General features: G+C 53.0%; 1 protein-coding gene across 1 annotated transcript in view; it reads left to right on the top strand.

The window, feature by feature from the left end:
- Positions 1-14,356, top strand: part of SNRNP200 (small nuclear ribonucleoprotein U5 subunit 200) — a 66,137-nt gene that overhangs the window by 47,102 nt on the left and 4,679 nt on the right. Inside the window, exons 31-39 of the mRNA XM_082298355.1 lie at positions 1,140-1,367; positions 3,561-3,752; positions 6,006-6,184; positions 6,865-7,016; positions 7,602-7,710; positions 8,535-8,643; positions 8,970-9,159; positions 10,231-10,395; positions 12,765-12,886. Coding sequence (XP_082154481.1) covers positions 1,140-1,367; positions 3,561-3,752; positions 6,006-6,184; positions 6,865-7,016; positions 7,602-7,710; positions 8,535-8,643; positions 8,970-9,159; positions 10,231-10,395; positions 12,765-12,886 — 1,446 coding nt within the window. The remainder of the gene's footprint in view (positions 1-1,139; positions 1,368-3,560; positions 3,753-6,005; positions 6,185-6,864; positions 7,017-7,601; positions 7,711-8,534; positions 8,644-8,969; positions 9,160-10,230; positions 10,396-12,764; positions 12,887-14,356) is intronic.

Here is a 14,356-nt window from a genome sequence, read left to right as displayed (position 1 = left end):
TTGCCCCAGTTTAAAGGGAATTTGGTGGGAATTGCCCCAGTTTGGTGGGAATGTGGTGGGAATTTGGTGGGAATTGCCCCAGTTTGAGGGGAATTTAGTGGGAATTTCCCCCAATTTGATGGGAATGTGGTGGGAATTTGGTGGGAATTGCCCCAGTTTGAGAGGAATTTGGTGGGAATTGCCCCAGTCTGAGGGGAATTTGGTGGGAATCATCTCAACTGGAGGGAAATGTGGTGGGAATTGCCCCATGTGGTGGGAATTTGGTGGGAACTGTCCCAGTTTGAGAGGAATTTGGTGGGAATTGCCGCCATTTAAAGAGAATTTGGTGGGAATTGCCCCAATTTGGTGGGAATGTGGTGGGAATTTGGTGGGAATTGCCCCAGTCTGAGGGGAATTTGGTGGGAATCATCTCAACTGGAGGGAAATGTGGTGGGAATTGCCCAATGTGGTGGGAATGTGGTGGGTATTTGGTGGGACTTGCCCAATTTAAAGGGAATTTGGTGGGAATTGCCCCAATTTGGTGGGAATGTGGTGGGAATTTGGTGGGAATTGCCCCAGTTTGAGAGGAATTTGGTGGGAATTGCCCCAGTTTAAAGGGAATTTGGTGGGAATCGTCTCAATTAGAGGGGAATGTGGTGGGAATTGCCCCAGTTTAAAGGAAATTTGGTGGGAATTTGGTGGGAATTGCCCCAGTCTGAGGGGAATTTGGTGGGAATCATCTCAACTGGAGGGAAATGTGGTGGGAATTGCCCAATGTGGTGGGAATTTGGTGGGAATTTGGTGGGAATTGCCCCAATTTAAAGGGAATTTGGTGGGAATTGCCCCAATTTGAGGGGAATTTGGTGGGAATTTGTCAGGAATCACCTCAATTAGAGGGAAGTGTGGTGGGAATTGCCCCAATTTGGTGGGAATTTGGTGGGAATTTCCCCAGTCTGAGGGGAATTCAGTGGGAATTCCTCAATTTGGTGGGAATTTGGTGGGAATCGCCCCAGTTTGGTGGGAATTTGGTGGCAATCGCCCCAATTTGAGGAAAATATAAGGGGAATTAGGTGGGAATTTGATAGGAATCACCCCGATCGGAGAGAAATTTGGTCAGGAATCACCCCAATCCCACGCTACTTCCCGTTTTTCCGGCGCAGGTTTTCATGGATTGGTACGAGAAATTCCAGGAGCGCCTGAACAAGAAGGTGGTTCTGCTCACTGGGGAGACCAGCACGGACCTGAAGCTGCTGGGAAAAGGGAACATCATCATCAGCACCCCGGAGAAGTGGGACATCCTGTCCCGCCGCTGGAAGCAGCGCAAGAACGTGCAGAACGTCAACCTGTTCATCGTGGATGAAGTGCACCTGATCGGCGGCGAGAACGGGGTCAGCCTCCGGGGCTGGCCCCCAGTGGGAATTGCCCCATGGAATTGCTGTTCCGCAGGGGCTTTTCCTGCTGGGAATTCCCCCCTCCCCCCCCCCCCCCCCCCCCCGTGGCTTGGGATGGGAGGGTAGGAGGGGTTTCCGTGGGGTGTTCGGCTGGATCTCAGCCAGGAATGGTCCTGATCCCGCTCCTGATCCTGCTCCTGATCCAGTTCCCGCTTCTGATCCTGCTCCTGCTCCTGATCCTCATCCTGATCCTGCTCCTGCTCCTGCTCCTGCTCCTGATCCTGATCCTGATCCTCATCCTGATCCCGCTCCTGCTCCTGATCCTGATCCTCATCCTGATCCTGATCCCGCTCCTGATCCCGCTCCTGCTTCTGATCCAGCTCCTGCTCCTGATCCCGCTCCTGATCCTGCTCCTGCTCCTGATCCCGCTCCTGATCCAGCTCCTGCTCCTGATCCAGTTCCCGCTTCTGATCCTGCTCCTGATCCTCATCCTGATCCTGATCCCGCTCCTGATCCCGCTCCTGCTTCTGATCCAGCTCCTGCTCCTGATCCCGCTCCTGATCCTGCTCCTGCTCCTGATCCCGCTCCTGATCCAGCTCCTGCTCCTGATCCAGTTCCCGCTTCTGATCCCGCTCCTGATCCCACTCCTGCTTCTGATCCCGCTCCTGATCCTGCTCCTGCTCCTGCTCCTGCTCCAGCTCCTGCTCCTGATCCTGCTCCTGATCCAGTTCCCGCTTCTGATCCCGCTCCTGATCCTGATCCTGATCCTGCTCCCGATCCTGATCCTGCTCCTGATCCCGCTCCTGATCCCGCTCCTAATCCCGCTCCTGATCCAGCTCCTGATCCAGCTCCCGATCCAGCTCCTGATCCAGCTCCTGATCCCACTCCCGCTTCTGATCCTGCTCCTGATCCCACTCCTGATCCTGATCCCACTTCTCATCCTGCTCCTGATCCCGCTCCTGATCCAGCTCCTGCTTCTGATCCCACTTCTCATCCTGATCCTGATCCTGCTCCTGATCCTGATCCTGATCCAGCTCCCGCTTCTGATCCCGCTCCTGCTCCCGCTCCCACTCCCGATCCGGCTCCCGATCCCGCCCCCGATCCCGCTCCTGATCCTGATCCAGCTCCTGATCCAGCTCCTGATCCAGCTCCTGATCCTGCTCCTGATCCCACTCCTGCTTCTGATCCTGCTCCTGATCCCTCTCCTGATCCCGCTCTTAATCCCGCTTCTGATCCACTCCTGCTCCTGCTCCTGATCCCACTCCCAGTCCTGCTCCCTTGGGAAGCTGAGGAGGGGTTTCCCTGGGTTCTCCTCTCCAGATCTTATCCTGATCCCATTCTCGATCCCTTTGTTCCCCCCTCAGCCCGTGCTGGAGGTGATCTGCTCACAGATCCCATTCCCGATCCCATTCTCGATCCCTTTGTTTCCCCTCACAGCCCGTGCTGGAGGTGATCTGCTCCCAGATCCCATTCCTGATCCCATTTTCCCCCCTCAGCCCGTGCTGGAGGTGATCTGCTCCCAGATCCCATTCCCGATCCCTTTTTCCCCCCTCAGCCCGTGCTGGAGGTGATCTGCTCCCAGATCCCATTCCCGATCCCATTTCCCCCCTCAGCCCATGCTGGAGGTGATCTGCTCACAGATCCCATTCCTGATCCCATTTTCCCCCCTCAGCCCGTGCTGGAGCTGATCTGCTCCCAGATCTCATTCCCGATCCCATTTTCCCCCTCAGCCCATGCTGGAGGTGATCTGCTCACAGATCCCTTTCCCCCCTCAGCCCGTGCTGGAGGTGATCTGCTCCCAGATCCCATTCCTGATCCCATTTTCCCCCCTCAGCCCGTGCTGGAGGTGATCTGCTCCCAGATCCCATTCCTGATCCCATTTCCCCCCTCAGCCCGTGCTGGAGGTAATCTGCTCCCAGATCCCATTCCTGATCCCATTTTCCCCCCTCAGCCCGTGCTGGAGGTGATCTGCTCACAGATCCCATTCCTGATCCCATTTCCCCCCTCAGCCCGTGCTGGAGCTGATCTGCTCCCAGATCCCATTCCTGATCCCTTTGTTCCCCCTCTCTCAGCCCGTGCTGGAGGTGATCTGCTCCCAGATCCCATTCCTGATCCCATTTTCCCCCCTCAGCCCGTGCTGGAGGTGATCTGCTCCCAGATCCCATTCCTGATCCCGTTTTCCCCCCTCAGCCCGTGCTGGAGGTGATCTGCTCGCGCATGCGCTACATCTCGTCGCAGATCGAGCGGCCCATCCGCATCGTGGCGCTCAGCTCGTCGCTCTCCAACGCCAAGGACGTGGCGCACTGGCTGGGCTGCAGCGCCACCGCCACCTTCAACTTCCACCCCAACGTGCGCCCCGTGCCCCTGGAGCTGCACATCCAGGTGGGAACGCCCCGGCAGCATGGCTAATTGCTGCCTAATTGGGTCTGGGGTAATTAATTCTCGGCTGATTGATCCTTGGGAAAACGCCTTGGGATCGCCGCTAGCGCCGATCTCGTTGGGTGTTGGAAAAACCCCTTGGGATCGTGGGTAATTCTTGGCTGATTAATTCTTGGCTAATTGATTCTTGGCTAATTAATCCTTGGCAAAATCCCTTGGGATCGTTGGTAACTCTTGGCTAATTAATTCTTGGCTAATTAATCCTTGGCTGATTGATCCTTGGGAAAACGCCTTGGGATCGCCGCTAGTGACGCTCTCATTGGGTGTTGGAAAAATCCCTTGGGATCGTGGGTAATTCTTGGCTGATTAATTCTTGGCTAATTGATTCTTGGCTAATTAATCCTTGGCAAAATCCCTTGGGATCGTTGGTAACTCTTGGCTAATTAATTCTTGGCTAATTAATCCTTGGCTGATTGATCCTTGGGAAAACGCCTTGGGATCGCCACTAGCGATGCTCTCATTGGGTGTTGGAAAAATCCCTTGGGATCGTGGGTAATTCTTGGCTGATTAATTCTTGGCTAATTAATCCTTGGCAAAATCCCTTGGGATCGTTGGTAACTCTTGGCTAATTAATTCTTGGCTAATTAATCCTTGGCTGATTGATCCTTGGGAAAACGCCTTGGGATCGCCGCTAGCGCCGCTCTCGTTGGGTGTTGGAAAAATCCCTTGGGATCGTGGGTAATTCTTGGCTGATTAATTCTTGGCTAATTGATTCTTGGCTAATTAATCCTTGGCAAAATCCCTTGGGATCGTTGGTAACTCTTGGCTAATTAATTCTTGGCTAATTAATCCTTGGCTGATTGATCCTTGGGAAAACGCCTTGGGATCGCCGCTAGCGATGCTCTCATTGGGTGTTGGAAAAACCCCTTGGGATCGTGGGTAATGGTTGGCTAATTGATTCTTGGAAAAATCCCTTGGGATCATTGGTATTTCTTGTTTAATTAATCCTTGGAAAAATCCCTTGGGATCATTGGTAACTCTTGTTTAATTAATCCTTGGAAAAATCCTTTGGGATCGTGGGTAATTCTTGGCTAATTAATTCTTGGAAAAATCCTTTGGGATCATTGGTATCTCTTGCCTAATTAATTCTTGGCTAATTGGGTCTTGGAAGAATCCCTTGGGATTGTGGATAATTCTTGGCTAATTAATTCTTGGCTGATTGATCCTTGGAAAAATCCCTTGGGATCGCCACTAGCGCCGCTCTCGTTGGGTGTTGGAAAAACCCCTTGGGATCATCAGTAATTCTTGGCTAATTGGGTCTTGGCTAATTAATTCTTGGCTAATTCATTCTTGAAAAAAATCCCTTGGGATCACCGGTAATTCTTGGCTAATTGGGTCTTGGCAAAATCCCTTGGGATCATTGGTAATTGTTGGCTAATTAACATTAATTAATTAATCCTTGGAAAAATCCCTTGGGATCACCAGTTATTCTCGGCTAATTAATTCTGGGCTAATTGATTCTTGGAAAAATCCCTTGGGATCATGGGTAATTGTTGGCTAATTGGGTCTCGGCTGATTAATCCTTGGAAAAATCCCTTGGGATCGTCGCTATCATTGGTCTCATTGGGTCTTGGAAAAATCCCTTGGTATCATCAGTAATTCTCAGCTAATTGGGTCTTGGCTAATTGGGTCTTGGCTAATTGGGTCTTGGAAAAATCCCTTGGGATCATCAGTAATTCTCAGCTAATTGATTCTCGGCTAATTGATTCTTGGCTAATTAATTCTTGGCTAATTGGGTCTTGGAAAAATCCCTTAGGATCATTGGTATCTCTTGGCTAATTAGTTCTTGGCTAATTGATTCTTGGAAAAATCCCTTGGGATCATTGGTAATTGTTGGCTAATTGGGTCTTGGCTAATTAATCCTTGGCAAAATCCCTCGGGATCATTGGTATCTCTTGGCTAATTAATTCTTGGCCCATTGAGGTTTTGATAAAATCCCTCAGGATCATTGATAACTCCTACCTAATTAATCCTTGAAAAAATCCCTGTGGAACCACCGCTAACTCCAATCTAATCAATCCTTATCTAACTCCCTCTTACTAATTATCCCTTCGGCCCATCACCAACTCTTCACGACCATCAACTCTTCTCCCAAGCGGGAATTTTCCAGCATTTCCCACAACTTTGGCGGGGAATCCTTTGGAATTGAGTGGGATTTTTTTTGGGGGGGGGTCGTTTCCTCTCGTCGCCGTGCAGGGTTTCAACATCAGCCACACGCAGACGCGCCTGCTGTCCATGGCCAAGCCCGTCTACCACGCCGTCATGAAGCACTCGCCCAAAAAACCCGTGCTGGTCTTCGTCCCGTCCCGCAAACAGACGCGGCTCACGGCCATCAACATCCTCACCACGTGCGCCTCCGACGTGCAGCGCCACAGGTGCCACCCGCGGCCACCCAGGGCTGGGGGTGGGCTTGGAGGGGGTCTAGGGTGGGGTTATGGGCTTGGAGGGTGTTCTAGGGTGGGGTTATGGGCTTGGAGGGTGTTCTAGGGTGGGGTTATGGGCTTGGAGGGTGTTCTAGGGTGGGGTTATGGGCTTGGAGGGTGTTCTAGGGTGGGTTATGGGCTTGGAGAGTGTCCAGGGATGGGTTATGGGGTTGGAGATCATCCAGGGATGGGTTATGGGGTTGGAGATTGTCCAGGGATGGGTTATGAGGTTGGAGATCATCCAGGGGTGGGTTATGGGGTTGGAGAGTGTCCAGGGATGGGTTCTGGGGTTGGAGATTGTCCAGGGGTGGGTTATGGGGTTGAAGAGCATCCAGGGATGGGTTATGGGGTTGGAGAGTGTCCAGGGGTGGGTTATGGGGTTGAAGATCATCCAGGGGTGGGTTCTGGGGTTGGAGAGTGTCCAGGGGTGGGTTATGGGATTGGAAGTGGAGATGGGGAATTCCTGAGGGAGCTGGGAATGGGGCTCAGCCCAGAGAAAAGGGGGATCAGGGATGGGATCAGGAATGGCATTGGCATTGGCATTGGGTGGCATGGGACAGGATTGGGATGGATGGGCTGGATGATCCCAAAGACCTTTCCCAGCCCGCCCCATTCCCTGGATATCCTCGAAGGTTCCTGCACTGTGCCGAGAAGGACCTGGTGCCCTACCTGGAGAAGCTCAGCGACCCCACCCTGAAGGAGACGCTGGTGAACGGGGTTGGCTACCTGCACGAGGGGCTGACGGCCATGGAGCGGCGCGTGGTGGAGCAGCTCTTCAGCTCCGGTGAGACGGGCCCGGGACGGGCACGGGCTGGGAACAGCTCCTGGAAAAGCCTTTCCTGGAGCCCAGCACTGCTCAGAGTCCTGGGCTTGGGGTGAAAGCCGTGGCCAAGCTCTGTGTGAGCTCTGTGGGATCACCTCAGAGCCCCTCACAGGGCCTGGAGGGATGGATGGGATGGGTGATCCCAAAAGGGGATCCAGGAGAGCTGGAGAGGGACTGGGGACAAGGCATGGAGGGACAGGACACAGGGAATGGCTTCCCAGTGGGAAAGGGGAAATTGAAATGGGATCTTGGGGAGGAATTCCTGGCTGGGCTGGAATTCCCAGAGCAGCTGTGGCTGCCCCTGGATCCCTGGAAGTGCCCAAGGCCAGGTTGGAGCCCCCTGGGTCAATGGAAGCTGTCCCTGCCCATGGCAGGGCTGGCACTGGATGCTCTCCAGTGGCTCTCCCAACCCAACCCAACCCACTCCATGCTTCTCCACCTCCCACCCCAAAAACTCGGGGATCTTCCCCATGCCCCCTCTCCCAGTGCCCGTTATCCCGGGATGTCCGGCCCCACTGACCCCGGTGCCCTCCCCGCTGCCCCCAGGAGCTGTCCAGGTGATGGTGGCCTCGCGCAGCCTCTGCTGGGGCATGAACATCGCGGCGCACCTGGTGATCATCATGGACACGCAGTACTACAACGGCAAGATCCACGCGTGAGCCCGGCCCCCGTCCCCCGGGATCCCTGGGGTGGGGTGGGATCCGTGGGATTCATGGGATCGATGGGATGGGATCAGTGGGATCCGTGGGATCGATGGGATGGGATGGGATCCATGGGATTCATGGGATGGGATGGGATCCATGGGATTGCTGGGATGGGATGGGATCCATGGGATCGATGGGATGGGATGGGATTGATTGAATGGGATGGGATCAATGGGATCCAAGGGATCGATGGGATGGGATGGGATCCATGGGATTCATGGGATCCATGGGGTGGGATGTGCGGGATCCGTGGGATGGGATGAGAGCAATGGGATGGGATGTGCGGGATCCATGGGATGGGATGAGATGGGATGGGATGGGATGGGATCAATGGGATTCATGGGATCCATGGGGTGGGATGGGTTGGGATCCATGGGGTGGGATGGGGTCAATGGGATCCATGAGATCCATGGGATGGGATCCATGGGATGGGATGGGATCAATGGGATCCATGGGATCGATGGGATGGGATGGGATCGATGGGATGGGATGGGATCAATGGGATCCATGGGATGGGATGGGATCAATGGGATCCATGGGATTGATGGGATGGGATGGGATCGATGGGATGGGATGGGATCGATGGGATGGGATGGGATCAATGGGATCCATGGGATGGGATGGGATCAATGGGATCCATGGGGTGGGATGGGATCAATGGGATCCATGGGGTGGGATGGGATCAATGGGATGGGATGGATGGGATGGGATCAATGGGATCCATGAGATCGATGGGATCCCTCCCCGGCGCTGCCTGACCCCGTGCCCATGGCAGGTACGTGGATTACCCCATCTACGACGTGCTGCAGATGGTCGGCCACGCCAACCGGCCGCTGCAGGACGACGAGGGGCGCTGCGTCATCATGTGCCAGGGCTCCAAAAAGGTGGGTGACGGGTCCGGGACGTTCCCGGGACTTCAGCTGGGATTGTCCTCCTGCAGCTGGTGGAGGACCCTCATTCAGGGCTGGGATGGGGATTGGGCTGGGGTGAGATGGGGTCAATGGGATTGGATGAGATTGGGATCCATGGGATGGGATGGGATCCATGGGATGGGATGGGATCCATGGGATGGGATCCAAACCCTCACTCAAGGCTTGGATCACCATGGGGATGATCCAAACCCTCCCCGAGTTCTCAGCCTAGCCGTTCCCACAGCATTTTTGGGGTCAATTCCTTCATCCTTGCCCTTTTCCTGCCCGTCCCGCCGCAGGATTTCTTCAAGAAGTTCCTGTACGAGCCGCTGCCGGTGGAATCCCACCTGGACCACTGCATGCACGACCACTTCAACGCCGAGATCGTCACCAAGACCATCGAGAACAAGCAGGACGCCGTGGACTACCTGACCTGGACCTTCCTGTACCGCAGGATGACCCAGAACCCCAACTACTACAACCTGCAAGGTGGGAGCGGGGCCTGCTGCGGCCTGGGAGCGGCCCTTGGCCATGTCCTGGGGGGATGATGGTGCTGGCGATCCCGCCCCGTCACATCCCGTCACATCCCGTCCCGTCACATCCCATCCCGTCACATCCCATCCCATCCATCCCATCCATCCCATGTCATGGACCCCATCCCATCCCATCCCATCCCATGTCATGGACCCCATCCCATCCCATCCCATCCCATGTCATGGACCCCATCCCATCCCATCCCATCCCATGTCATGGACCCCATCCCATCCCATCCCATCCCATGTCATGGACCCCATCCCATCCCATCCCATCCCATGTCATGGACCCCATGCCATCCCATCCCATCCCATCCCATCCCATCCCATCCCATCCCATCCCATGTCATGGACCCCATGCCATGCCATGCCATGCCATGCCATGGATCCCATTGATCCCATTTCCGTCCCATCCCTTTGATCCCATCCCATGGATCCCATCCCATCCCATGGATCCCATCCCATCCCATGGATCCCATCCCATCCCATGGATCCCATCCAATCCCATCCCATGGATCCCATCCCATTCCATCCCATCCCATGGATCCCATCCCATTCCATCCCATCCCATGGATCCCATCCAATCTCATCCCATTCCATCCCATCCCATGGATCCCATCCCATCCCATTGATCCCATCCCATCCCATCCCATCCCATGGATCCCATCCCATTCCATCCCATCCCATGGATCCCATCCCATCCCATCCCATCCCATCCCATCCCATCCCATCCCATCCCATCCCATCCCATGGATCCCATCCTGTCCCACCCCATGGATCCCATCCCATCCCATGGATCCCATCCCATCCGATCCCATCCCACCCCATGGACCCATCCCATCCCATTGATCCCATCCCGTTGATCCCATCCCATCCCATGGATCCCGTCCTGTCCCACCCCATGGATCCCATCCCATCCAATCTCATCCCATGGATCCCATCCCATCCCATCCCATGGATCCCATCCCATCCCACCCCATGGATCCCACCCCATGGATCCCATGGATCCCACCCCACGGCCCCGCAGGCGTGTCGCACCGGCACCTGTCGGATCACCTGTCGGAGCTGGTGGAGCAGACGCTCAGTGACCTGGAGCAGTCCAAGTGCATCAGCATCGAGGACGAGATGGACGTGGCGCCGCTCAACCTGGGCATGATCGCCGCCTACTACTACATCAACTACACCACCATAGGTGCCCAAAATCCCGGCATTTGGTGGCTCCCCCAAAAAATCCGGAGTTTTGTGTGGTTTTCCCCAAAAAATCCTGATTTTTGTGTGGTTTTCCCCCCAAAAAATCCTGATTTTTGTGTGGTTTTCCCTCCAAAAAATCCTGATTTTTGTGTGGTTTCCCCCCAAAAATCCAGATTTTTGTGTTTTTCCCCAAAAAATCCTGATTTTTGTGTTTTTTCCCCCCCCAAAAAAATCCTGATTTTTGTGTGGTTTTCCCCAAAAAATCCAGATTTTTGTGTGGTTTCCCACAAAAAATCCAGATTTTTGTGTGTTTCCCCCCCCCAAAAATCCTGATTTTTGTGTGGTTTTTCCCCCAAAAAATCCCTGGGTTTGTGTGTTTTTCCCTCCAAAAAATCCTGATTTTTGTGTGGTTTCCCCCAAAAATCCTGATTTTTGTGTGGTTTTCCCCAAAAATCCTGATTTTTGTGTGGTTTTCCCCAAAAAATCCAGATTTTTGTGTGTTTTTCCCTCCAAAAAATCCTGATTTTTGTGTGGTTTCCCCCCAAAAATCCTGATTTTTGTGTGGTTTTCCCCAAAAATCCTGATTTTTGTGTGGTTTTCCCCAAAAAATCCCTGGGTTTTGTGTGTTTTTCCCTCCAAAAAATCCTGATTTTTGTGTGGTTTCCCCCCAAAAATCCTGATTTTTGTGTGGTTTTCCCCAAAAATCCTGATTTTTGTGTGGTTTTCCCCAAAAAATCCAGATTTTTGTGTGTTTTCCCCCCAAAAATCCAGATTTTTGTGTGTTTTCCCCCCCCAAAAATCCTGATTTTTGTGTGGTTTTTCCCCCAAAAAATCCCTGGGTTTGTGTGTTTTTCCCCCTAAAAAATCCTGATTTTTGTGTGGTTTTCCCCCAAAAAATTCCTGCGTTTGTCTGTTTTTCCCCCCAAAAAATCCTGATTTTTGTCTGTTTTTCCCCCCAAAAAGTCCTGATTTTTGTGTGGTTTTCCCCCAAAAAATCCCTGGGTTTGTGTGTTTTCCCCCAAAAAATCCAGATTTTTGTGTTTTTCCCAAAAAATCCTGGTTTTTGTGTGGTTTCCCCCCAAAAAATCTTGATTTTTGTGTGTTTTTCCCTCCAAAAAATCCATGTTTTCCCCCCATAAAATCCCTGGTTTTGTGGGTTTTCCCCCTAAAATCCCGATTTTTGTGTGTTTTTCCCTCCAAAAAATCCTGATTTTTGTGTGTTTTCCCCCCCCAAAAAATCCTGATTTTTTGTGTGGCTTCCCCAAAAAATCCTGGGTTTTATGTGGTTTCCCCCCCAAAAAATCCTGATTTTTGTGTGGTTTTCCCCAAAAAAATCCCTGGTTTTGTGGTTTTTCCCCCTAAAATCCAAATTTTTGCGTGTTTTCCCTGCCAAAAATCCCTGCTTTGGTGTTTTCCCCAGAATTCCCATTTTTTGTCTCTTTTCCTCCCTAAAAATCCCTGGTTTTGTGGTGTTTTTCCCCCCAAATTCCCTCTTTTTGGCGTGTCTTTCCCCCCAAATTCCCGCTTTTTGTGTTTTTCCCCCCAAATTCCCGATCTCCACATGTTTTTCCCCCTAAAATCCTGCTTTTGGCGTTTTTTTTCCCCCATAAAATCCCTGGTTTTGTGGTTTTTCCCCCCAAAATTCCCAATTTTTGTTTTTCCCCCTAAATTCCCTCTTTTGGCGTGTTTTTCCGCCCAAATTCCCGCTTTTGGTGTTTTCCCCCCAAATTCCTTCTTTTTGTGTGGTTTTCCCCCTAAATTCCCTCTTTTGGTGTGTTTTTCCCCTCAAATTCCCACTTTTGGTGTGTTTTTCCCCCCAAAATCCCGCTTTTTGTGTTTTTCCCCCCAAATTCCCGATCTTTGCCTGTTTTTCCCCCCAAATTCCCTCTTTTGGTGTGTTTTTCCCCTCAAATTCCCACTTTTAGTGTGTTTTTCCCCCTAAAATCCCACTTTTGGCGTGTTTTTCCCCCCAAATTCCCGCTTTTGGTGTTTTTCCCCCCAAATTCCTGATCTTTGCCTGTTTTTCCCCCCAAATTCCTTCTTTTTGTCTGGTTTTCCCCCCAAATTCCCACTTTTGGTGTGTTTTTCCCCTCAAATTCCCACTTTTGGTGTGTTTTTCCCCCTAAAATCCCACTTTTGGTGTGTTTTCCCCCCAAAATCCCGCTTTTTGTGTTTTTCCCCCCAAATTCCCGATCTTTGCCTGTTTTTCCCCCCAAATTCCCACTTTTGGTGTGTTTTTCCCCCCAAATTCCCTCTTTTGGTGTGTTTTTCCCCCCAAATTCCCTCTTTTTGTGCGGTTTTTCCCCCCAAATTCCCTCTTTCTGTGTGTTTTCCCCCCTAAAATCCCGCTTTTGGCGTGTTTTCCCCCAGAACTGTTCAGCATGTCCCTCAACGCCAAGACCAAGGTGCGGGGGCTGCTGGAGATCATCTCCAACGCCGCCGAGTACGAGAACATCCCCATCCGGCACCACGAGGACAACCTGCTGCGGCAGGTGCGCAGCGGGATCCCCGCGATCCCCGCGATCCCCGCGATCTGTGGGGTGGGATGGGATCATATGGGATGGGATGAATGGGATGGGATCCATGGGATCCGTGGGATAGGGTGGGATCAATGGGATGGGAGTGGGATCAATGGGATGGGATGGGATCCATGGGATGGGATGGAAGTGGGGTTAATGGGATGGGATCCATGGGATCCGTGGGATGGGGTGGGATCAATGGGATGGGATCCATGGGATGGGATGGGATCCATGGGATGGGAGTGGGATCCATGGGATGGGATGGAAGTGGGGTTAATGGGATGGGATCCATGGGATGGGATGGGATGGGATCCATGGGATGGGATCATATGGGATCCATGGGATGGGATGGGATCCGTGGGGTGGGAATGGGATCCATGGGATGGGATGGGATCCATGGGATGGGAGTGGGATCAATGGGATGGAATGGAAGTGGGGTTAATGGGATGGGATCCATGGGATGGGATGGGATGGGATCCATGGGATGGGATCATATGGGATCCATGGGATGGGATGGGATCCGTGGGGTGGGAATGGGATCCATGGGATGGGATGGGATGGGATCATATGGGATGGAATGGAAGTGGGGTTAATGGGATGGGATCAGTGGGATCCCTGGGATGAGATGGGATCGATGGGATGGAAGTGGGATTAATGGGATGGGATCCATGGGATGGGATGGGATGGGATCCGTGGGATGGGATGGGATCCGTGGGGTGGGAATGGGATCGATGGGATGGGATCGATGGGATCCCTGCGATCAATGGGGTGGGATCCGTGGGATCTGTGAGATGGGATGGGATCCGTGGGATGGGAATGGGACCCATGGGATGCGATGGGATGGGATCTGTGGGATCTGTGGGATGGGATGGGATCCATGGGATGGGAATGGGATCAATGGGATGGAATGGAAGTGGGGTTAATGGGATGGGATCCATGGGATGGGATGGGATCCATGGGATCCATGGGAGGGGATGGAAATGGGATCCGTGGGATGGGATGGGATCCGTGGGATCCATGGGAGGGGATGGAAATGGGATCCGTGGGATGGGATCTGTGGGATGAGATGGGATCTGTGGGATCCATGGGAGGGGATGGAAATGGAATCAATGGGATCAAAGGAATCCATGGGATGGGATCAGATCAATGAGATCAATAGGATGGGATGGAGATGGGATCAATGAGATGGGAATGGGATCAATGGGATGGGATGAATTGGATGGGATGGGATCAATGGGATGGGATGGGATTGGGATGGGATTGGGATGGGATGGGATGGGATGGGACTGGGATTGGGATGGGATTGTACTGGGATCGGGATGGATGGGACTGGGATTGGACTGGGATTGGGATGGATGGGATGGGATTGGGATGGATGGGATGGGATTGGACTGGGATTGGGATGGATGGGATGGGATGGGATGGGATTGGACTGGGATTGGG

The sequence above is a fragment of the Coloeus monedula genome (genome assembly GCF_965178545.1).
Source record: "Coloeus monedula genome assembly, chromosome: 28".
In the NCBI taxonomy this organism is placed as follows: domain Eukaryota; kingdom Metazoa; phylum Chordata; class Aves; order Passeriformes; family Corvidae; genus Coloeus; species Coloeus monedula.
The sequence above is the reverse complement of the archived record's forward strand: the minus strand, read 5'-3'. Positions and strand labels throughout refer to the sequence as shown.